Source organism: Macrobrachium nipponense, chromosome 22 (assembly GCF_015104395.2).
Source record: "Macrobrachium nipponense isolate FS-2020 chromosome 22, ASM1510439v2, whole genome shotgun sequence".
In the NCBI taxonomy this organism is placed as follows: Eukaryota; Metazoa; Arthropoda; class Malacostraca; order Decapoda; family Palaemonidae; genus Macrobrachium; species Macrobrachium nipponense.
The window spans coordinates 69,395,333-69,411,767 of NC_087213.1; the positions used below are offsets into that span (position 1 = coordinate 69,395,333).

The following is a 16,435-nucleotide window of genomic DNA, read 5'->3' on the forward strand; positions in this document are numbered from 1 at the left end:
ATAGGTGAAGCCTTAGCGTCAGACATCGTGAAAGAGTAGCCAAAACCAAAGTCGAAAAACAGTCCACAATAAGCGTATGCCAAGCCAGAGAAAAAACAGAATACGTCACCAAAAAACCAATCCAAATTCTCGGCAAACGAGTTGAAATCCAAGATGGAGGAACGAACAATAGGTGTTGTCCGTTCAACCGACAGAGAAATTATGGCTTAGAAAACGGGAATGGTTCCAGACCCCGCCACCCAGCGGCGGGAATGGTGGATCACCTGACCTACCTGTCGCGTGTGCCGCGAGTTTTGAAATTCTGTCGGGACGACCGAGTCTATAGCTAAGTATATATCTGCTGGGTAAGTTTTCATGTACAAAATTTACGGTTGCGCTCACAGTAATCTTTATCTTTCAGTAACCTTTCAGAAATTTCAATGACAAGTGTAATTATGGTAGTAATAACACTTAAGATAACAATATTAATTTTTCATTAAAAGTTTCTCATACATGTCACAAGTTTCACCACATATGCCACCATCATAGGGATTTCAGTCTGGTTTGGGTACAGTCTGGTTTGGGTAAGTGAACTTCGGCTTCTTTGTCGTCATCACACAAATCATCTTAGGTAATATCAATGGCATTTTTAAAATTATTTCATGACACTATTTTCATATTCCTCCTTGCTTTTATAACAAAATCGCAGCAAACAAAGTGAGGCAGCACACAAAGTTGTTTGTAACTGTTTAGAACAATTCAGTCATATGAACAATAATTGTGTATGATAATTATCAATCATTATTGTATTGTTTTTAGTGGTTGTTTGAAAATGGTAAAAAAAAAAGTGGTTTCTCTTTTAGGTAACATCTGTATGAAAAACATGATATAGAACCAGCTTTGTTAAACCCAACTTTGATAACTTACGAAAGGAATGTTTTTCTGAATTAAGTTCCATTCAGCAAGTATAGTGATGATATCAGTAAAACATGACCAGTTGATTACTTAATACTGTAAGCAAAACCAGAATGCAAATGGCGCACCATTGCTCTGTTCATACATTGTAATACAATAATTTTTTTAAATTATCACTTTTCTCCAAAAAACATTTCAGTTTTGAAATTCAAAAGTCGTCTTATACTACAGACATGGCATAAATTCATGAAAATTTTAAATGACTTTTGGACCTCGTCTCATCTAAAGGTCATCTTATACACGGAAATATACAGCAGTTTCTTTATTCTACATCATCCAAACTAGGCTCAATCAGGGTGAATGCCTCTCTTTCAAGAATGCTTTAATAGAAAATAGTATGTAATGAAATCATGAGCTGAACCAATTCCCTTACTTATTGAAAAAAAAAATTCTGAGTAAAAATAAAAAATGTGATTTATCACTTCTTTGCATAATTTACATACGAGTAACCTATATTAACATAAATTTGTTTCACAGATAAAACCCACTTAATTGCAAGTGGTTCTTTAGGCTAGTCTTGATCCCTAGACAGGTTTATTGCATGTAGTGTACCTTATGAGGAAAACACTGCAGGCAGAACTAATTTAGAGTTGTTACATAGGTTCCTTTCTGCATTACTTTCTACTTCCTTCACACAATACCCATCAATAATATACTGCCTTATTACCATGGATGCGAAATTTTTTTTTCCTTTTCTTTTATTCCCTTTGGTCTTACCCTACCATGCTGTCTAATTCCTGTGCCCTTTCCTTTCTCAAGTTTTTATCTCTTATTTAGGAACAAAATCTTAAAACACATCTATGCGAGTCCAAAAATAAGTCTCACAGGTTGGCTTTAACAGCTTTATAATGAAAGGATGATGCTGATCTCAAAAGGTTAGACTAGTGACTGTGCAATAGGGCTTTGTCCACAGTAGTGGATAGCAAAACCTCCACCATTCTCTCTTTTCTGGAAACAAAGTTTTTATTTCTCACAGTTCATGACAAATCCATTTCCTACATCACAGCATCAGGTTGCTAAAATCCACGGTAGGGCCCAGTGGGCTCTGCTGAAAGGAACTTGGGACAGAAAAGTATTTGAATCATTACCTTTCAGACACATCAGTTGCCTACGGACAAAATTCAACATATGTGAAGTAACCTTGGGAATCTGGAAAAATCTGATTCACACATGATAGTGCAGCAAATAGCCTCACACTGCCATAAAATCCTGTCAAAAGATCTAATCGACTTTCTGAATGTGTAACAGCTGCGAAGACCAATAGGTTGAATTTTTGCTATCCCCTTTGACACCAGGATGGAAGGTCATCACCAAAATGAAAAAATTTAACCAAAGGAATGGAATGGAAAGAAATATGAAATTTAAGCTAAATGCCAAGTGCTGAAACCTATGAGGTTAACCAGCAATGAAAGGGAAATTGAGAGTAAAAAGGTTTTAAAAGTATAAAATAAAGAAAACCTCACAACAGGGTTGCACTAAGAAGCACTTGTTGTTAGGAAAGGGTGGAAGTAAGATGGGAGAATTGAGATTATAAATGGAGGTACAGTATTAAAAAAAAAAAAAAAAAAAAAAAAAAAAAGGGGGGGGGTGTAACTTGGGGCCAAAAGGATGCTGCAAGGAACCTAAAGTAATGCCTACGTACGGTGCACAAGGTGAGGTGTACTGACAGCACTACTCCCACGGGGTCAAGCAAAGTGGCTGTTGGCAAAGGAAAATTACTTCACTAAAGTACCTTCTGCTCTTCAATATCAATTACCAAAGCTTATTTTGAACTGCTGTAAGCCATGGGATCACAAATAGTGCCTGTCAGGAAAGTGACCAGAAAAACAATAAACTTACTGAATACTAACCAATTTCACTTATGAAGAACAAAGGTAATCCAGATGAAAATTACAATGAGTCCTGCATATGAAATTTCCAAAACTCTCTTTGTCTCTTAACACCTCTTTTAACAGAATTCACTTTACTTGATAAGAAAGGATAACCGGTTATACCTTTAAATTCCTTCAATGTTCTTTGAACATAGGATCCTTTCAAGATGAAGGAAAGAAAAACAAAGTTAACAGAAAGCTCTAGGCAGGGACAGTTAACCTCAACCTATCAATCAACATTGTCTATTTTAAGTTTCTGTAGTTACATTTTGAAGTGAAACAGATGTTGGTTGACAAAGCTGAGTGCTATGGTAACACTAATAAACTCAAACATTTTTCAAACCCAAAGTGGCACTATTTAATTTTACAGACCTGTTATTGCTTCAATCTCGGTCATCTAGGATAAAGTTTCCCTGGTTCAAGGGCTAAAGAATGACTTGCCTCTCGTAGTGAGTGGAACAAGAATGGGGATTCACTTGGCCTGAATCTAGAAAATTGTATGGCATCAATATGACACTGGTCTAGATATTCTGGATACTGGCAACGCTGATTGGATACTGTTGTGAAATAAAATCAATTCCTGTTTTAAAGTAGTCTCAAAGAGGGTTCACATGGATCATTTCTCTTAGCCTTGGGTCAAATCATTGCAAATGAAAACATTATTCCTAGCTTTGTTTGTTTGTATGGTGATTTTACATTGCATGGAACCAGTGGTTATTCAGCAACGGGACCAACGGCTTTGCGTGACTTCCGAACCACATCAAGAGTGAACTTCTATCACCAGAAATACGCATCTCTAACACCTCAATGGAATGCCCGAGAATCAAACTCACGGCCACCAAGGTGGTAGGCCAAGACGATACCGATCACACCACTGAGGCACTTATTATTCCTAGGTGGTCACTTCTCTAACACTGCATAACTTGCTGATCTTCGTAATCCAATTTTATTGATTGGGCGAGTTGCAGTGCTAACAATATAACATGACAGCTGACAAGTATGAAGATATGTACACACTGATCTTGGTTAATGGCCATTCTGGTTGCATAATCTTTCAGAAACATCATTCATGACTATTGCTGATTCCATTCCTGACACGGCACTGATCCTGAACTGCAATTGTATAAGGTATCTGCTTATATCTGTCATGTGACATCTGGTATCAGCTGATTCCTACCATAGGTAGGCTCTTTGCATTAACCCTTTCGCTGCCTGTTTATGCCACTAGTGACAAGAGCAGCATGCTCTTAATCATGTCACTGACTAATTTTCTCCCTCTTTATATTTGTTTAAATTCTTTATTATTTTCATTAGTTATAATGTTACACCCTATTATTGTTATTAAAATGCTTTACTATGGTAGTGATGAAATATGCAAATGACACTTAGGTAATTAGTAAAAAAACTGAATTATGTAGATTTACTGTCGATTCATTTCAGTGTTATGCCTCTCAAAAGAATGGAGTAAAGTTATACCATTTTCGTTATTCTGCATGAAAATCTGTATTACAAACTTTGAACGCTTGCTTTTGGTGAAAAATTCAATCGGAAACAAGTCACACAAAAAAAATCAAAACCAGGCTTGGTGTTCTGTAGAAAAAGACAATTTATCATCTCTAATAAAAGCTTCAAAGCACCAGTATTTATGAACTGATTATTCAATGGCCTTCCATTTCAAATTTTATCATATTTTTTTTTCTGGTGCTTGACAAAAATACTTCTTCCTCTGTCATTTCCCAATTCATAATCATATCGCATAAAACCTGAAGTTAAGCAATTATCTAAGGTAGGTTTGTCTAACTACAATATACAGTGCCCCCCCCCCCCCCCCCCCTTATTTGCATTTTCTGAATTCGCAGATTTTTCTCTGGAACATATCCCATTATTTGCGGTAATTTTCTATGAGAAATATCCACAAATTCCTGATTTTTATCAATTTCATAATAAAATATGTACTCTTCCTGTGATAAAACTATTAAAAATGACATTGTTATGATACAATAAAGTTTCATACATACTTACCTGGCAGATATATACATAGCTATAGACTCCGTCGTTCCCGACAGAATTTCAAATTTCGCGGCACTCGCTACAGGTAGGTCAGGTGATCTACCGCCCTGCTCTGGGTGGCAGGACTAGGAACTATTCCCGTTTTCTAATCAGATTCTCTCTTCCACCTGTCTCCTGCGGGAGGCTGGTGGGTCTCAATTGTATATATCTGCCAGGTAAGTATGTATGAAACTTTATTGTATCATAACAATGTCATTTTCATACATTCAACTTACCTGTCAGATATATACATAGCTGATTGACACCCTTTGGTGGAGGGCAAGAGACAGCTAACCAACTGACTAGACAGGTAAACAACATATGTTGTAGGTATAAATAAACCTTAGTTCCTACCTTTTTAGATGGAAGACTTCGTGGCTACTGCCCAGGAGTCTGCTTCATCTCAAGAGCCTTAGCGAGATAGTGATCTGTGGTCAAGAGTTCTTGTGGATCTGTCGATGGGGTCTCTTCCACTTACTCGACAGAATCCTAACTGGAGTTTGTCAATGGGAGCACATCCGCTTATATGACAACACGCACTTATTTAAGGAGCACACAACCAATCCCGATCACCCGATCCTAACCCGTGTTAGTTCTAAGATTGCCTAGAGTTATCCCCAAACTCTTAGCAAACAACCACAAACTCGAAACTCATACATACAAAAATAACAAAATTTTTTGTACCCCTCTAATAGTCAGATGTCACTCGATTTTCAAATGAAGAGAAGTGAAGGCCGCCTGTGCGACAACTGACACTCCCATACACCGAAAACCCGAGAACACATCCGACAAGAGGGTTACGTACAAATTTAAGGATTGGTGCTTTCTCCTTTACCCAGAACCGTCTGTGCTGACACAAACGGACCTAAAGAAAAACATTTATCATACGTAACTCGCACGTCTTTTAAATAATGGGATGCAAACACAGAGTTGCATCTCCAATAAGTTGCGTCCAAAATGTTTCTTTAGTGAAACATATTTCTTTGGAACGCCACAGAGGTTGCGATTGCTCTAACTTCGTGGGCTCTCACTCTTAAAAGATTAAAGAATCATCTGGACAATTCTTATGAGCTTCTGTGATAACACTTCTAACAAAGAAGGCTAATGCGTTCTTGGACATTGCTCTCTTGGGGTCTTTCACTGAGCACCAAAGACCTTTATGCGAACCCCCCAACTGCTTCTTCCTGTTCAGATAAAATTTTAGAGCTCTAACTGGGCAAAGGGATCTTTCTGCCTCTCTGCCCACCAAACTAGAAAGTCCTTTCACTTCGAAGCTCCTGGGCCAGGGATTCGAAGGGTTTTCATTTTTGGCCAGAAAAAGGGACTGAAATGAACAAATTGCAGAGTCTCCTTTGAAGCCAACTCTTGATTCAAGGGCGTGCAACTCACTGATTCTTTTTGCCGTTGCAAGAGACATCAGAAACAAAACACTTTCTAGTGATGTTACGAAACGAAGCAGTGTGAAGTGGTTCGAATTCATCTGATGGATAGAAATTTAAGAACCACATCTAAGTTCCAGCTTGGAACCTTAGGTTCAAGTGATTTAGATGTTTCGAAGGAACGAATGAGGTCGTGCAAATCCTTATCATTCGTTAGATCTAATCCTCTGTTTCTAAAGACTGCTGAAAGCATACTCCTGTACCCCTTAATAGTCGGTACTACGAGAGATGCGACTTTTGTCTAAGAAACAGGAAGGAAATCTGCAATTTCGGTCACAGAGGTACTGGAAGAGGACAGCTTCTTCGACCTACACCAGTTTCTGAAAACTTCCCACTTCGATTGGTACACTCGCCTAGTAGATGATCTGCGGGCTCTAGCAATTGCGTTTGCTGCCTGGCGAGAAAACCCAAAATCCCTCTCGCTCTGACAAGTCTTTCGATAGTCGAAAGGCAGTCAGAGCAAGAGCGGGTAGATTTTGATGGTACCTCTCGAAGTGGGGTTGTTTGAGCAGATCTATTCTGTTTGGAAGAGATCTGGGGAAGTCCACTGTCCATTCCATCACCTCTGTGAACCAAATTTGAGCTGGCCAATACGGAGCGATCAGAGTCATCTTGGTTCCTTCGGATGCCACGAATTTTCTGACTACTTCCCCCAGTATCTTGAACGGGGGAAAAGCGTAAACGTCTATCCCTGACCAGTCCAGGAGAAAGGCGTCTGTTGCATAAGCCCGGGGATCCTCCACCAGGGCACAAAATGTTTCTATCCTTTTGGAGAGGAATGTGGCGAAAAGATCTATTTGAGGCTTCCCCCAAAGGAGCCAAAGGCTCTGACAGACTTCTGAGTGGAGTGTCCATTCTGTGGGAAGGACCTGGAATCTCCTGCTCAATCTGTCCGCTCTCACTTCCTCTCCCCTTGAACAACCTTGTTAGAAGAACTACCTTCCTTTGGTTCGCGCCAAATCAGTAGATCCCTTGCCAGCTCGTACAGAGCAAAAGAGTGCGTCCCTCCTTGCTTCTTGACATAAGCCAGAGCTGTCGTATTGTCTGAATTTATCTGCACGACTTTGCCTCTGACTAAGTGTTCGAAGTTCTTTAGCGCCAGGTGAATTGCTAAGAGCTCTTTGCAATTTATGTGCCATGACACCTGTTCTGCCGACCAGGTGCCTGACACTTCTTTGGATCCCAATGTTGCACCCCAGCCCGCCTCCGAGGCGTCTGAAAACAATGTCAGGCTTGGGTTCCGTACTTGCAGGGACACTCCTTTGTTTCCCTTAATGGAATCAACCACCACTTCAAATGATGTTTTATTTCTTCCGAGATCGGAAACGTGTCCGAGAGCTGACCTGTCTTCCAACTCCAACTTCTTCTTAGGAAGAACTGAAGCAGTCGAAGATGTAATCTTCCTAGGAGAAAGAACTGTTCGAGCGAGGAAAGGGTTCCCAGAAGGCTCAGCCATTCCCTCGCTGAAGTGCGCTCTTTCCCTAGAAAGTTCGATACTGTGGCACAGCCTTTCTTTATTCTCTCTTGAGATGGAAAAACTCGAAAACCCCGAGAATCCATCTGAATCCCCAGATAAACCACGTTCTGGCTGGGGATCATCTGAGACTTCTCGAGGTTCACGATCAATCCCAAAGATTTTGTCAATTCCAGTGTTATTAACAGGTCCTCCAAACACTGCTTTTGAGACCTGGCTCTGATGAGCCAGTCGTCCAGGTACAGGGAGACATTTATCCCTTTCAAATGTAAGTGCCTTGCTACATTTTTCATCACGTCTGTGAAGACTTGAGGAGCCGTGGACAGGCCGAAACACAGGGCCCTGAACTGATAAATTCTTCCTTCGAACATAAATCGAAGGTAACTCCTCCTCGACGAATGGTGGATCGGGATGTGGAAGTATGCGTCCTGAAGGTCTAGGGACACCATCCAATCCCCTTGTCGCAGTGCTGCAAGGACTGAGGCAGACGTTTCCATGCTGAACTTCTGTTGTTCGACGAATTTGTTCAGCGCACTTACGTCCAGTACCGGTCTCCATCCCCCCGAGGCTTTTGTTACAAGAAACAAGCGATTGTAAAACCCCGGGGAGTTGCAATCCAGCACAAGCTCTATTGCTCTTTTGTCCCACATCTGTTCCACCATCTGACGAAGAGTATCCCTCAGAACAGGGTCCCTGTATCTGGCGGACAATTCCCTCGGAGATGTTGTCAAGGGAGGAATGTCCTTGAATGGGATGCGATACCCCTTCTTGATAATCGACATCGTCCAAGTGTTCGCTCCTATGTCTTCCCAGGCTTTCGCAAAATAATGTAGCCTGGCTCCTACGGGTGTCTGGAGGACAGAATTCTCACTTCCCTTTCTTAAAGGGACGGAAGGAAGACCTGCCCCTCTTATCGGTTGACTTCCTTCTGGCGATCGGTCTAGTTGGAAGACCTCCTCGAAAGGGCTGTTGCTGAGCTGGGCGAGCCACTTTCTTTTCCTCACTAGCCACAGGCCTATTCTTCCTTGAGGATTGTCTAAGGAGATCCTGGGTGGCCTTTTCAGTTAGAGAATGCGCGATATCCTTCACCAACTGCGAGGGAAAAAGGTGTTCAGAGAGAGGCGCAAACAATAAGGCGGCTCTCTGCGAAGGAGAGACAGCCTTCGTGAGGAAAGCACTGTGCACCGCCCTCTTCTTTAAAACTCCTGCACCAAAGAGGGAGCATACCTCACCCGATCCATCCTGAACAGCCTTATCAATGCAGGCGAGGATGCTATTTAGGGTTTCTGGGTCGAGTTGTTCTTTTTCCTGAGATTTCTTGGCCAGAACCCCAAGAGACCAATCTAAGAAGTTAAAAACTTCTAAAGTGTGAAAAAGTCCCTTGATAAGGTGGTCCGTTTCGAAAGCCCCATGTTACCTTCGCTGCATTCAAGGCGTGCCTTCTCGACGAATCCACCAAACTCGAGAAGTCTGATTCAGCTGAAACAGACAGAGACAATCCCATATTCTCTCCCGTTTCGTACCAAATGCCTCTCCTCCCTGTAAGTTTAGGGGGAGGCATACAAAAGACCGTCCTTCCCAACTCCTTCTTCTTCTTGAACCAGGAGTCAAGAGATTGTAGAGCCCTCCTCATAGATATAGCAGGCTTCATTTTAAGGAAAGAGGAAGACTTGTGTGTTTTCGTGCTCGAAAACAGAGAGTGGAGAAGGGGGAGCAGCTGGCGTCAAAGAGTCTCCATATTCCTCCAATAGAAGGGACGAAAGAACTTTATAATTCGAAGATCCTTCCTTCATTTCGTCCTCCGAGGCATCTTCTGGGTTGATAGGCTCGGAAGGAGAAGGCTCCCTTCTTTCTTCTGACTCTTCTCTTACTCTCTTACGAGTGTCAGGCTCTTCATACGAGGAATGCGCCTGGTGTACAGCAGGAGTACCTCGCCTGGGAGGAGTAACGTGTTTGGAATACTCCTGGCGCTTGGCAGGCGCAGAGCGCCTCGAATACTCCTGGCTTCTAGTAGGCGCATTTTGTTCAGAATACTCCTGGCGCGTGGTAGGAGTATTTAAGTTCCCGAATTACCCTCCTGGCCCGCCTGGGAGGAGTATAAGCTTCGGAATACTCCTGGCGCCTGGGAGGAGTATTAAGTCCAGAGTACTCCTGACGCCTGGTAGGAGTATAAGCTTCGGAATACTCCTGGCGCCTGGGAGGAGTATTCAGTTCAGAATACTCCTGGCGCCTGGGAGGAGTATCTAGGCCCGACGACTCCTGGCGTCTGTTAGGAGCACGTCGTTCCAAATACTCCTGATCCTTAGCATGCGTCTGATGTTTAGTAGGAGTATTGATTCCGGTAGGCGCTTTCCGTCTCATAAGCGCTCTACTCCTAACAGGATCTTCCTCTTCAGCTAACTCTTGGCGCTTGATTGAAGATCTTGAATGTTGTACTGGCTCGTTGCGCCTACTCGGAGCCTGGCTTCTGGTTGGCGCCCTACTCTTGACAGGAGTAACTTCCTTTCTTACTTCTCTCCTGTCTAGCGCACCGCTCCCCCCAGAGATGGCCGCCTGTGCGACAACTCCCCTGAAGGATGCGTCGCGCCCGACAGGAGATAGGTATTTAGATCTTTTAATAGGAAGCCTATCATCCTTCTTACGAGTAGGCTCCTTATAACGAGTTCCTACTAACAAGGCTAATTGCTCTTGCATATTCTTCAAAATTTTCCTGGTTGAGGAATCTTCCGAATTAGGAGAGGGAGATCTGGAAGGCGCTCTAGGATCTCTTCCAGACCCAGAGTCTGAATGTATTCTCGCCTTCTTTATTACCGAAGGTGCTCCTCCTTCCGAGAAGCGCTCGGGACTCGAATTGAGCTCATGCTCTTTCATACCCTCGTTCAAAGGACGGGAAAGATTCGACTCCTTCCATCCTCTTCTCGGAGAAGGCGAACTAGACGACGAAAAGCACTCTCGAAGGACGCTTTTCCTATAGCGGTCCTTGGCAGTCGATACGATCGATTCTGCCGAAGGGACGCCTGATCGTTGGGGATTCTCCACAACCCCCGTACGGCTTTCGACTTTCCTTCTCCTCCGGGCCAGGGAGCTTGGAAGAGGTCTAGGCCTGGGAGCGTCGCAGAGACGACCAGACGCCCCCTCCACTACACTGGGGACACCGAATATCACTACCACATTCACTTTCCTTACCTTCCAATGCTGCGACTTTTTCCTGCATTTTCTGAAGGGAAGCTCTAAGTTCTGCTATTTCCGAAGCAGAACTAGAGGGATTAGCAATTTGTGAACGGGCTGAAACAGAATGGTCATGATTATCATAGGAAGAAGCTACAGAGCTAGATAGTAAATCATGAGAGGCAGACATTCTGCGGGTTTTATAAGCCGCCTTCCTCTCTCTATCTTTCTCTAACTTCTTCAAGTAAGAAGTTAGATTCTTCCACTCTTGTGCACTCAGTTTCTCACACTCGTTACAACGTATTCTCAATCGAACATTCACCATTCTACACCCCCTACAAATAGTGTGAGGATCTACCGAAGCTTTCGGAATCCTCACCTTACAGCCCTCATTCACACACACTCTGAAACTAACACTAGAATCAGACATATTCACAAATTCCAAAAACCAAGTCCAAAAAACAGTCCACGATAGCGAATGCCAAACAACGATCCAAGTACGTCACCAAATATCAGCGAGAGATGATCAAAAGCTTTGCGAAAAACGAATTCTAGTCAGGAGGAAGTAACAACAATGTTGATACAGCCGGCGACAGAGAGAATCTGATTAGAAAACGGGAATAGTTCCTAGTCCTGCCACCCAGAGCAGGGCGGTAGATCACCTGACCTACCTGTAGCGAGTGCCGCGAAATTTGAAAATTCTAGTCAGGAACGACGGAGGGGCGGGGAGAGGGTTAAGCTATGTATATATCTGACAGGTAAGTTGAATGTATGAAAAAACCAGGTATAAACATTTTTAGTGGGTTTTTCTTGAGTTTTAACCAACAAAATAGGCTGTTTTAAGCATTTTTATAGGGGTTCCAACTATTCGTGTGGAGGTCTGGTACGCATCACACGTGAATGAGGGGGAACCACTATAATAAACATCACCATTTACTACTGTTACTGTCAGAACTATCTGATACTTCAGGCCTAATACTATCAGTCATTCAAAAAAAAAAAAAGCCACTGTGCTACTTCATCATCAAGGGAAGCCGCCTCCCTTTATGGAATTTTGAGGGTTACTAAAGATCTGGGCCCTGTCCTGAAATTATCCTGCAAGTTGAAGTTGGAAATCACATTGTCATTGGTGAGTGAAATACGTTATCTACCATTACAAGCTGCCTAACCAGAATGAAAAGAATGACATCAGGAGATCAGTCCTGCACAGCGAAAAGGTTAATGTGATCCAGGGAGAGTCAGACTATGGCAGCTGGGAATAGAAGGATATCATTTAGCCTGAAATAATGAAACAGCAAGTCTGTAAGAACAACAAAACCAGTGACATTTAGCAATAAAAAAGGAGACAAGGCAGTAACAGATGAAGCAACGGGCTAAACTGGTGCTACAGGCTAAAGTATAGCAGCCTTAATTATTTAACAAAGGCTGCAAATTTGGAAGAGTAGGTGAAGCAGTGCTTTGAAAGACCCGAAAAGAGGTGCAGCAGATATGGACTAACAGCCTGTAATACCAAAAATGGAAGTGGCCTAAAACTATTATATGCAAAAAAAAGAATCTGTTGATTGAAAACTTGCTCCCGGGTATGCAGGACCCCCAACACAAGGAGTAACAGTAGATGGTGTCCCCCAGCTGAATTTTCAGCAGCAGAAGGTACAGGCAGAGCAGTAGGTACACCAGCAAGACCTCACAGTATTCTTTACTTATGTGGATTCTACATGTTTTAACCTGGTGAGTGTTCATATTCAAGTTAGGTGAAATTAGGCTAAGATTTTGAAGCAGCCTAGCATAGACTACACAGACTACATTTCATTTACAGTTTTCAGAAACAACGACTCTTGGTAAAAAAAAAAAAAAGTTGCTACACTATAATATAAAATTCTGCAATACTAATCACTTTATATAAATGTAAAAAATATACACAACACATAACATTTATAACATAACAATTACACCGAATACCAATACCAACCAAAAGTAACAGAACAAGAATTTACAACTGGCCAAAATTTAACAGACTTGTAAAAATACATGTACTACTACTAAGAGAGAGAGAGAGAGAGAGAGAGAGAGAGAGAGAGAGAGAGAGAGAGAGAGAGAGAGAGAGAATGTGTGTGTGTGTTTTGTAGTCTACCAACTAAAAGTAACAGAACAAGAATTTAAAACTGGCCAAAATTTAACAGAGAGAGAGAGAGAGAGAGAGAGAGAGAGAGAGAGAGAGAGAGAGAGAGAGAGAGAGAGAGAGAGAGAGAGTTTTGTATTCCTCACTGCTAATGACAACCAGCTTTTAGTTTTAAAAAATTGCAGAAATTAATACAAATTTCTTTTATCACAAATGAAAAATATAAATTGGTATAAGACATTACTGAATTCAGCCGAAATAATTATATATACAGGCAGTCCCCGGTTATCTGTGGACCCGGTTAATGGTGATACGTTTTTCGGCAATTAATGGTGCCACATAAGGTGCCAATAATAGTTATAGTAGTGCCATAACATACCTAACAGAGGCGCCATCAACCAAAACTAGGCACCATATGTGCCATACATTGCCAAATTTCGGTTAATGGCGGTTTTCACTTATTAGCATCCTGCCGAAAACAGGGGACTGCCTGTATATATGAAGATAATCAAAACTTGACAAGCAGAAAAACAAGAGCTGTAATAATAATAAAATAAAAAAGTGAGGGGGGGGATTAAAATGAGATACACAATTCCAAACTGCTAAAGCCAGTCTGAGAACACACTCAATGATATTCAAAGTTATTCTAACAACTGACTGTTCACAAGTGCAACTCAGTTGACAGGCACTCTTAGCTTTTCTGTTTCTTTTAAAAGTACAGCAGAAGTGTATTTGGAAAGAACATAATTTTGGCTTTATGATTAACAGATTTCTTATAAAACAACTTCTTTCTTGTTATAGGCTAATTCCATGTTCATAAGCACAGTAATGATTGTTAACTGTTCTTGAAGCTTTTCTAGACAGGCCTTCAAACAAAAATCAAAATATTCTACATAATCCCTAATTTGGTTCAGCAAAACAGATACCAATTACCCTATAAGAGCATCCAGAATAAAAAAAATGTATTAATATATATATAATAACCTTATTATCTCCCTTGAAAAACATTTATCACAGCTCACCTGAAATGGTTTTTCCCCTATATAAAAAAGTTGATAACTCACCTGAAATGGTTTTTCGCCTGTATGAACAAGTTGATGTCTTTTAAGTTTTGAAGATTCAACGAATGCTTTACCACACTCTGCACAAACATGTACTCTAGGCCCATGCGTATGCAAATGTTTCCTCATCGCTGAATTATCACGAAACATTTTATTACAACCCTGCAATAAATTTACAATTAACTTCATGTGAAAAATTCCAACATAGTCTATAAACACAAATTTTTACTACATATTGCAAAACTTAAATCTGCTCCACAACAACCCAATCAATTATATGCCTATTTATTTGATACTTAATGTCTTAATCTGTTTACTATACTTTAGAAGGACAATCATTCATGAATCTACCCCTGCACTACTGTCAACATCACCTTGAGCCGTTACCCAGCATTTTAATCCAGATGGCAAGAAAAATTTTCAGTCATCAGTATTCATTAATATTCTTTTTCTTCACCCTTTCTTAGCTAATAACACCTTTTCCAATCTTCTCAAATCATGTTCTTGTCTCTGCTTGTTGTAAGTATATCTGATTTATTGTACATTTTCTTTACTATAAATTTTGCCATGTCCTGTTTTTGCGCTTAATTCTGGCACTTTACTACCCATACCTGGTATCCATACTATTCCTGCCATTCAGAACTAATATATTTTTCTGTACAGTATACTACAGTATAACTTGTGTTGTATAAATTTTTCTGTATTGTACATCCCCTGCAGTACTGCTATGTATGGTGGTTTCAATGATCATACTGTTGTCTTTGTGCTTTGATTTTTGGGTTGTGTTTGGCTGCTTACCAAAACCATGCCTCAGCAGATTTGCCTAGTTATTCTATGAAGGGCCTGTCAACTTTTTGCCTTTCTTGAGGCTGACCCACAACTGATGTGCAGCCCCCCTCAAAATGGTTGCAGTTATGAAAAAAGGTGCTAAGAGTTAAGGAAGGATAAGGAGCTGCTGTAGACATATTTGCTTCTCTTGCTTCCAGCTCGTCTTGGCCATCCTCTAGATCCTCTAGTGGTGGGCCTCTGTTTTCTTACTTGCAGTTGTCAATATGTCTGCTCTGTGCAATGACTGGACTGCCTTCTTGACTTTAACCACTTTCCTGTCCTATTGGAGTCCCTCCTTGCTTATTGCCTAATTAATCTCTGACAAGCTAGCTGTGAATGTTATGGCGCATCTACCCCTATGACTGGCTGCACTACATGCTGCACTGCATATCTTATTGTGGTTCTGCAATGTGCTCCTACTGCTCGTGACATGCCTTTACCCACACCGGTAGTCCCACTGATTGCTGCTGCTGCTCTTGTAATGCCTGTATGCCCTTTGTTTTGACTGCTTTTTGCTTGCTCCTGTAATAACTTTCCCTCTGCTTGCAATGTCTGTGTCCCCTGTGAAAACAGCAGTCCCAATTTTGCTTGATGTTCCTGCATTCCAGTACCAATGGCGTTTGGCTACGTCTCCTGTGCCTCCTTCTATGGTGTGTGTTGTTTCCTATGTTAATGCTGTCCTAGTTGCTTCCTCATCTTTGCCAGGTACCATGCCAGGTTCCAAAGCCTCTGTTGCTTTGTTATTTACCTCTGCTGTTGAACCTTAGGCTGGTCCACTTTTACTGTCCCTCCCTCTCCAAGATGTTACAGCGATAGTTCAAGCAGAAGTACACACAGATCCTAAGAAGTATTCCAAGCCACTCAAGTTGAGTCCAATTCACAAGGCAGGTCCAGCAGTTATGGATCAAGTCAGTTGTGAGAGACCCTCGATGGAATCCACCTCCAGTGACCAAAGGGAGAGCCTTTACCAGTTGGCTGGTGTAGAAAAGGGGTACATACTTCTCAGACAGTTAACTTCCTACAAAAACAGCTCTGCTTTATTGTCCTTGCCCTCTTCTGGTAATGATCCACCACCTCTGCCGCCAATACCTACAAACAGTTGCTCCAAGAGGAGGCGTTACCCGTTACTTGAAATCTCCTTGACTCTTGTGGCACCAAAATAATTAAGTCAAGACGTTCTCCCTCCATTACACATAACATCTGCTAGCCATTTCAGATTTTTTCTCAAACGTCTTTCTTTGAAATCAGTGTGTGCTTACTTCTATTTCAATACTTTCCTTTAAACAAATCTCCTTCATCCTCATACTTTGTTGTTTTTATGTGCTGGCAACTTCAACAGTCTGCATTTCAATAGTACAGTCAGTACCTTTTATGGTTCTCAAGGGAACTTCTATATTCAATTGACATTTCTCTTATTTTGCAAAATAAACTTCCTTCATGTTTCTATACATATTCTGTAAAGCTATGAAACC

The 16,435-nt window shown here is 41.5% G+C and overlaps 1 protein-coding gene across 2 annotated transcripts in view; it reads right to left on the bottom strand.

The window, feature by feature from the left end:
• The window catches only part of LOC135198790 (transcriptional repressor protein YY1-like), a 58,629-nt gene that overhangs the window by 35,543 nt on the left and 6,651 nt on the right, over positions 1–16,435 (bottom strand). For both annotated transcript variants that reach the window (XM_064226734.1, XM_064226735.1), the window contains exon 3: positions 14,139–14,297. In XM_064226734.1, the coding sequence (XP_064082804.1) occupies positions 14,139–14,297 (159 nt within the window). The remainder of the gene's footprint in view (positions 1–14,138; positions 14,298–16,435) is intronic.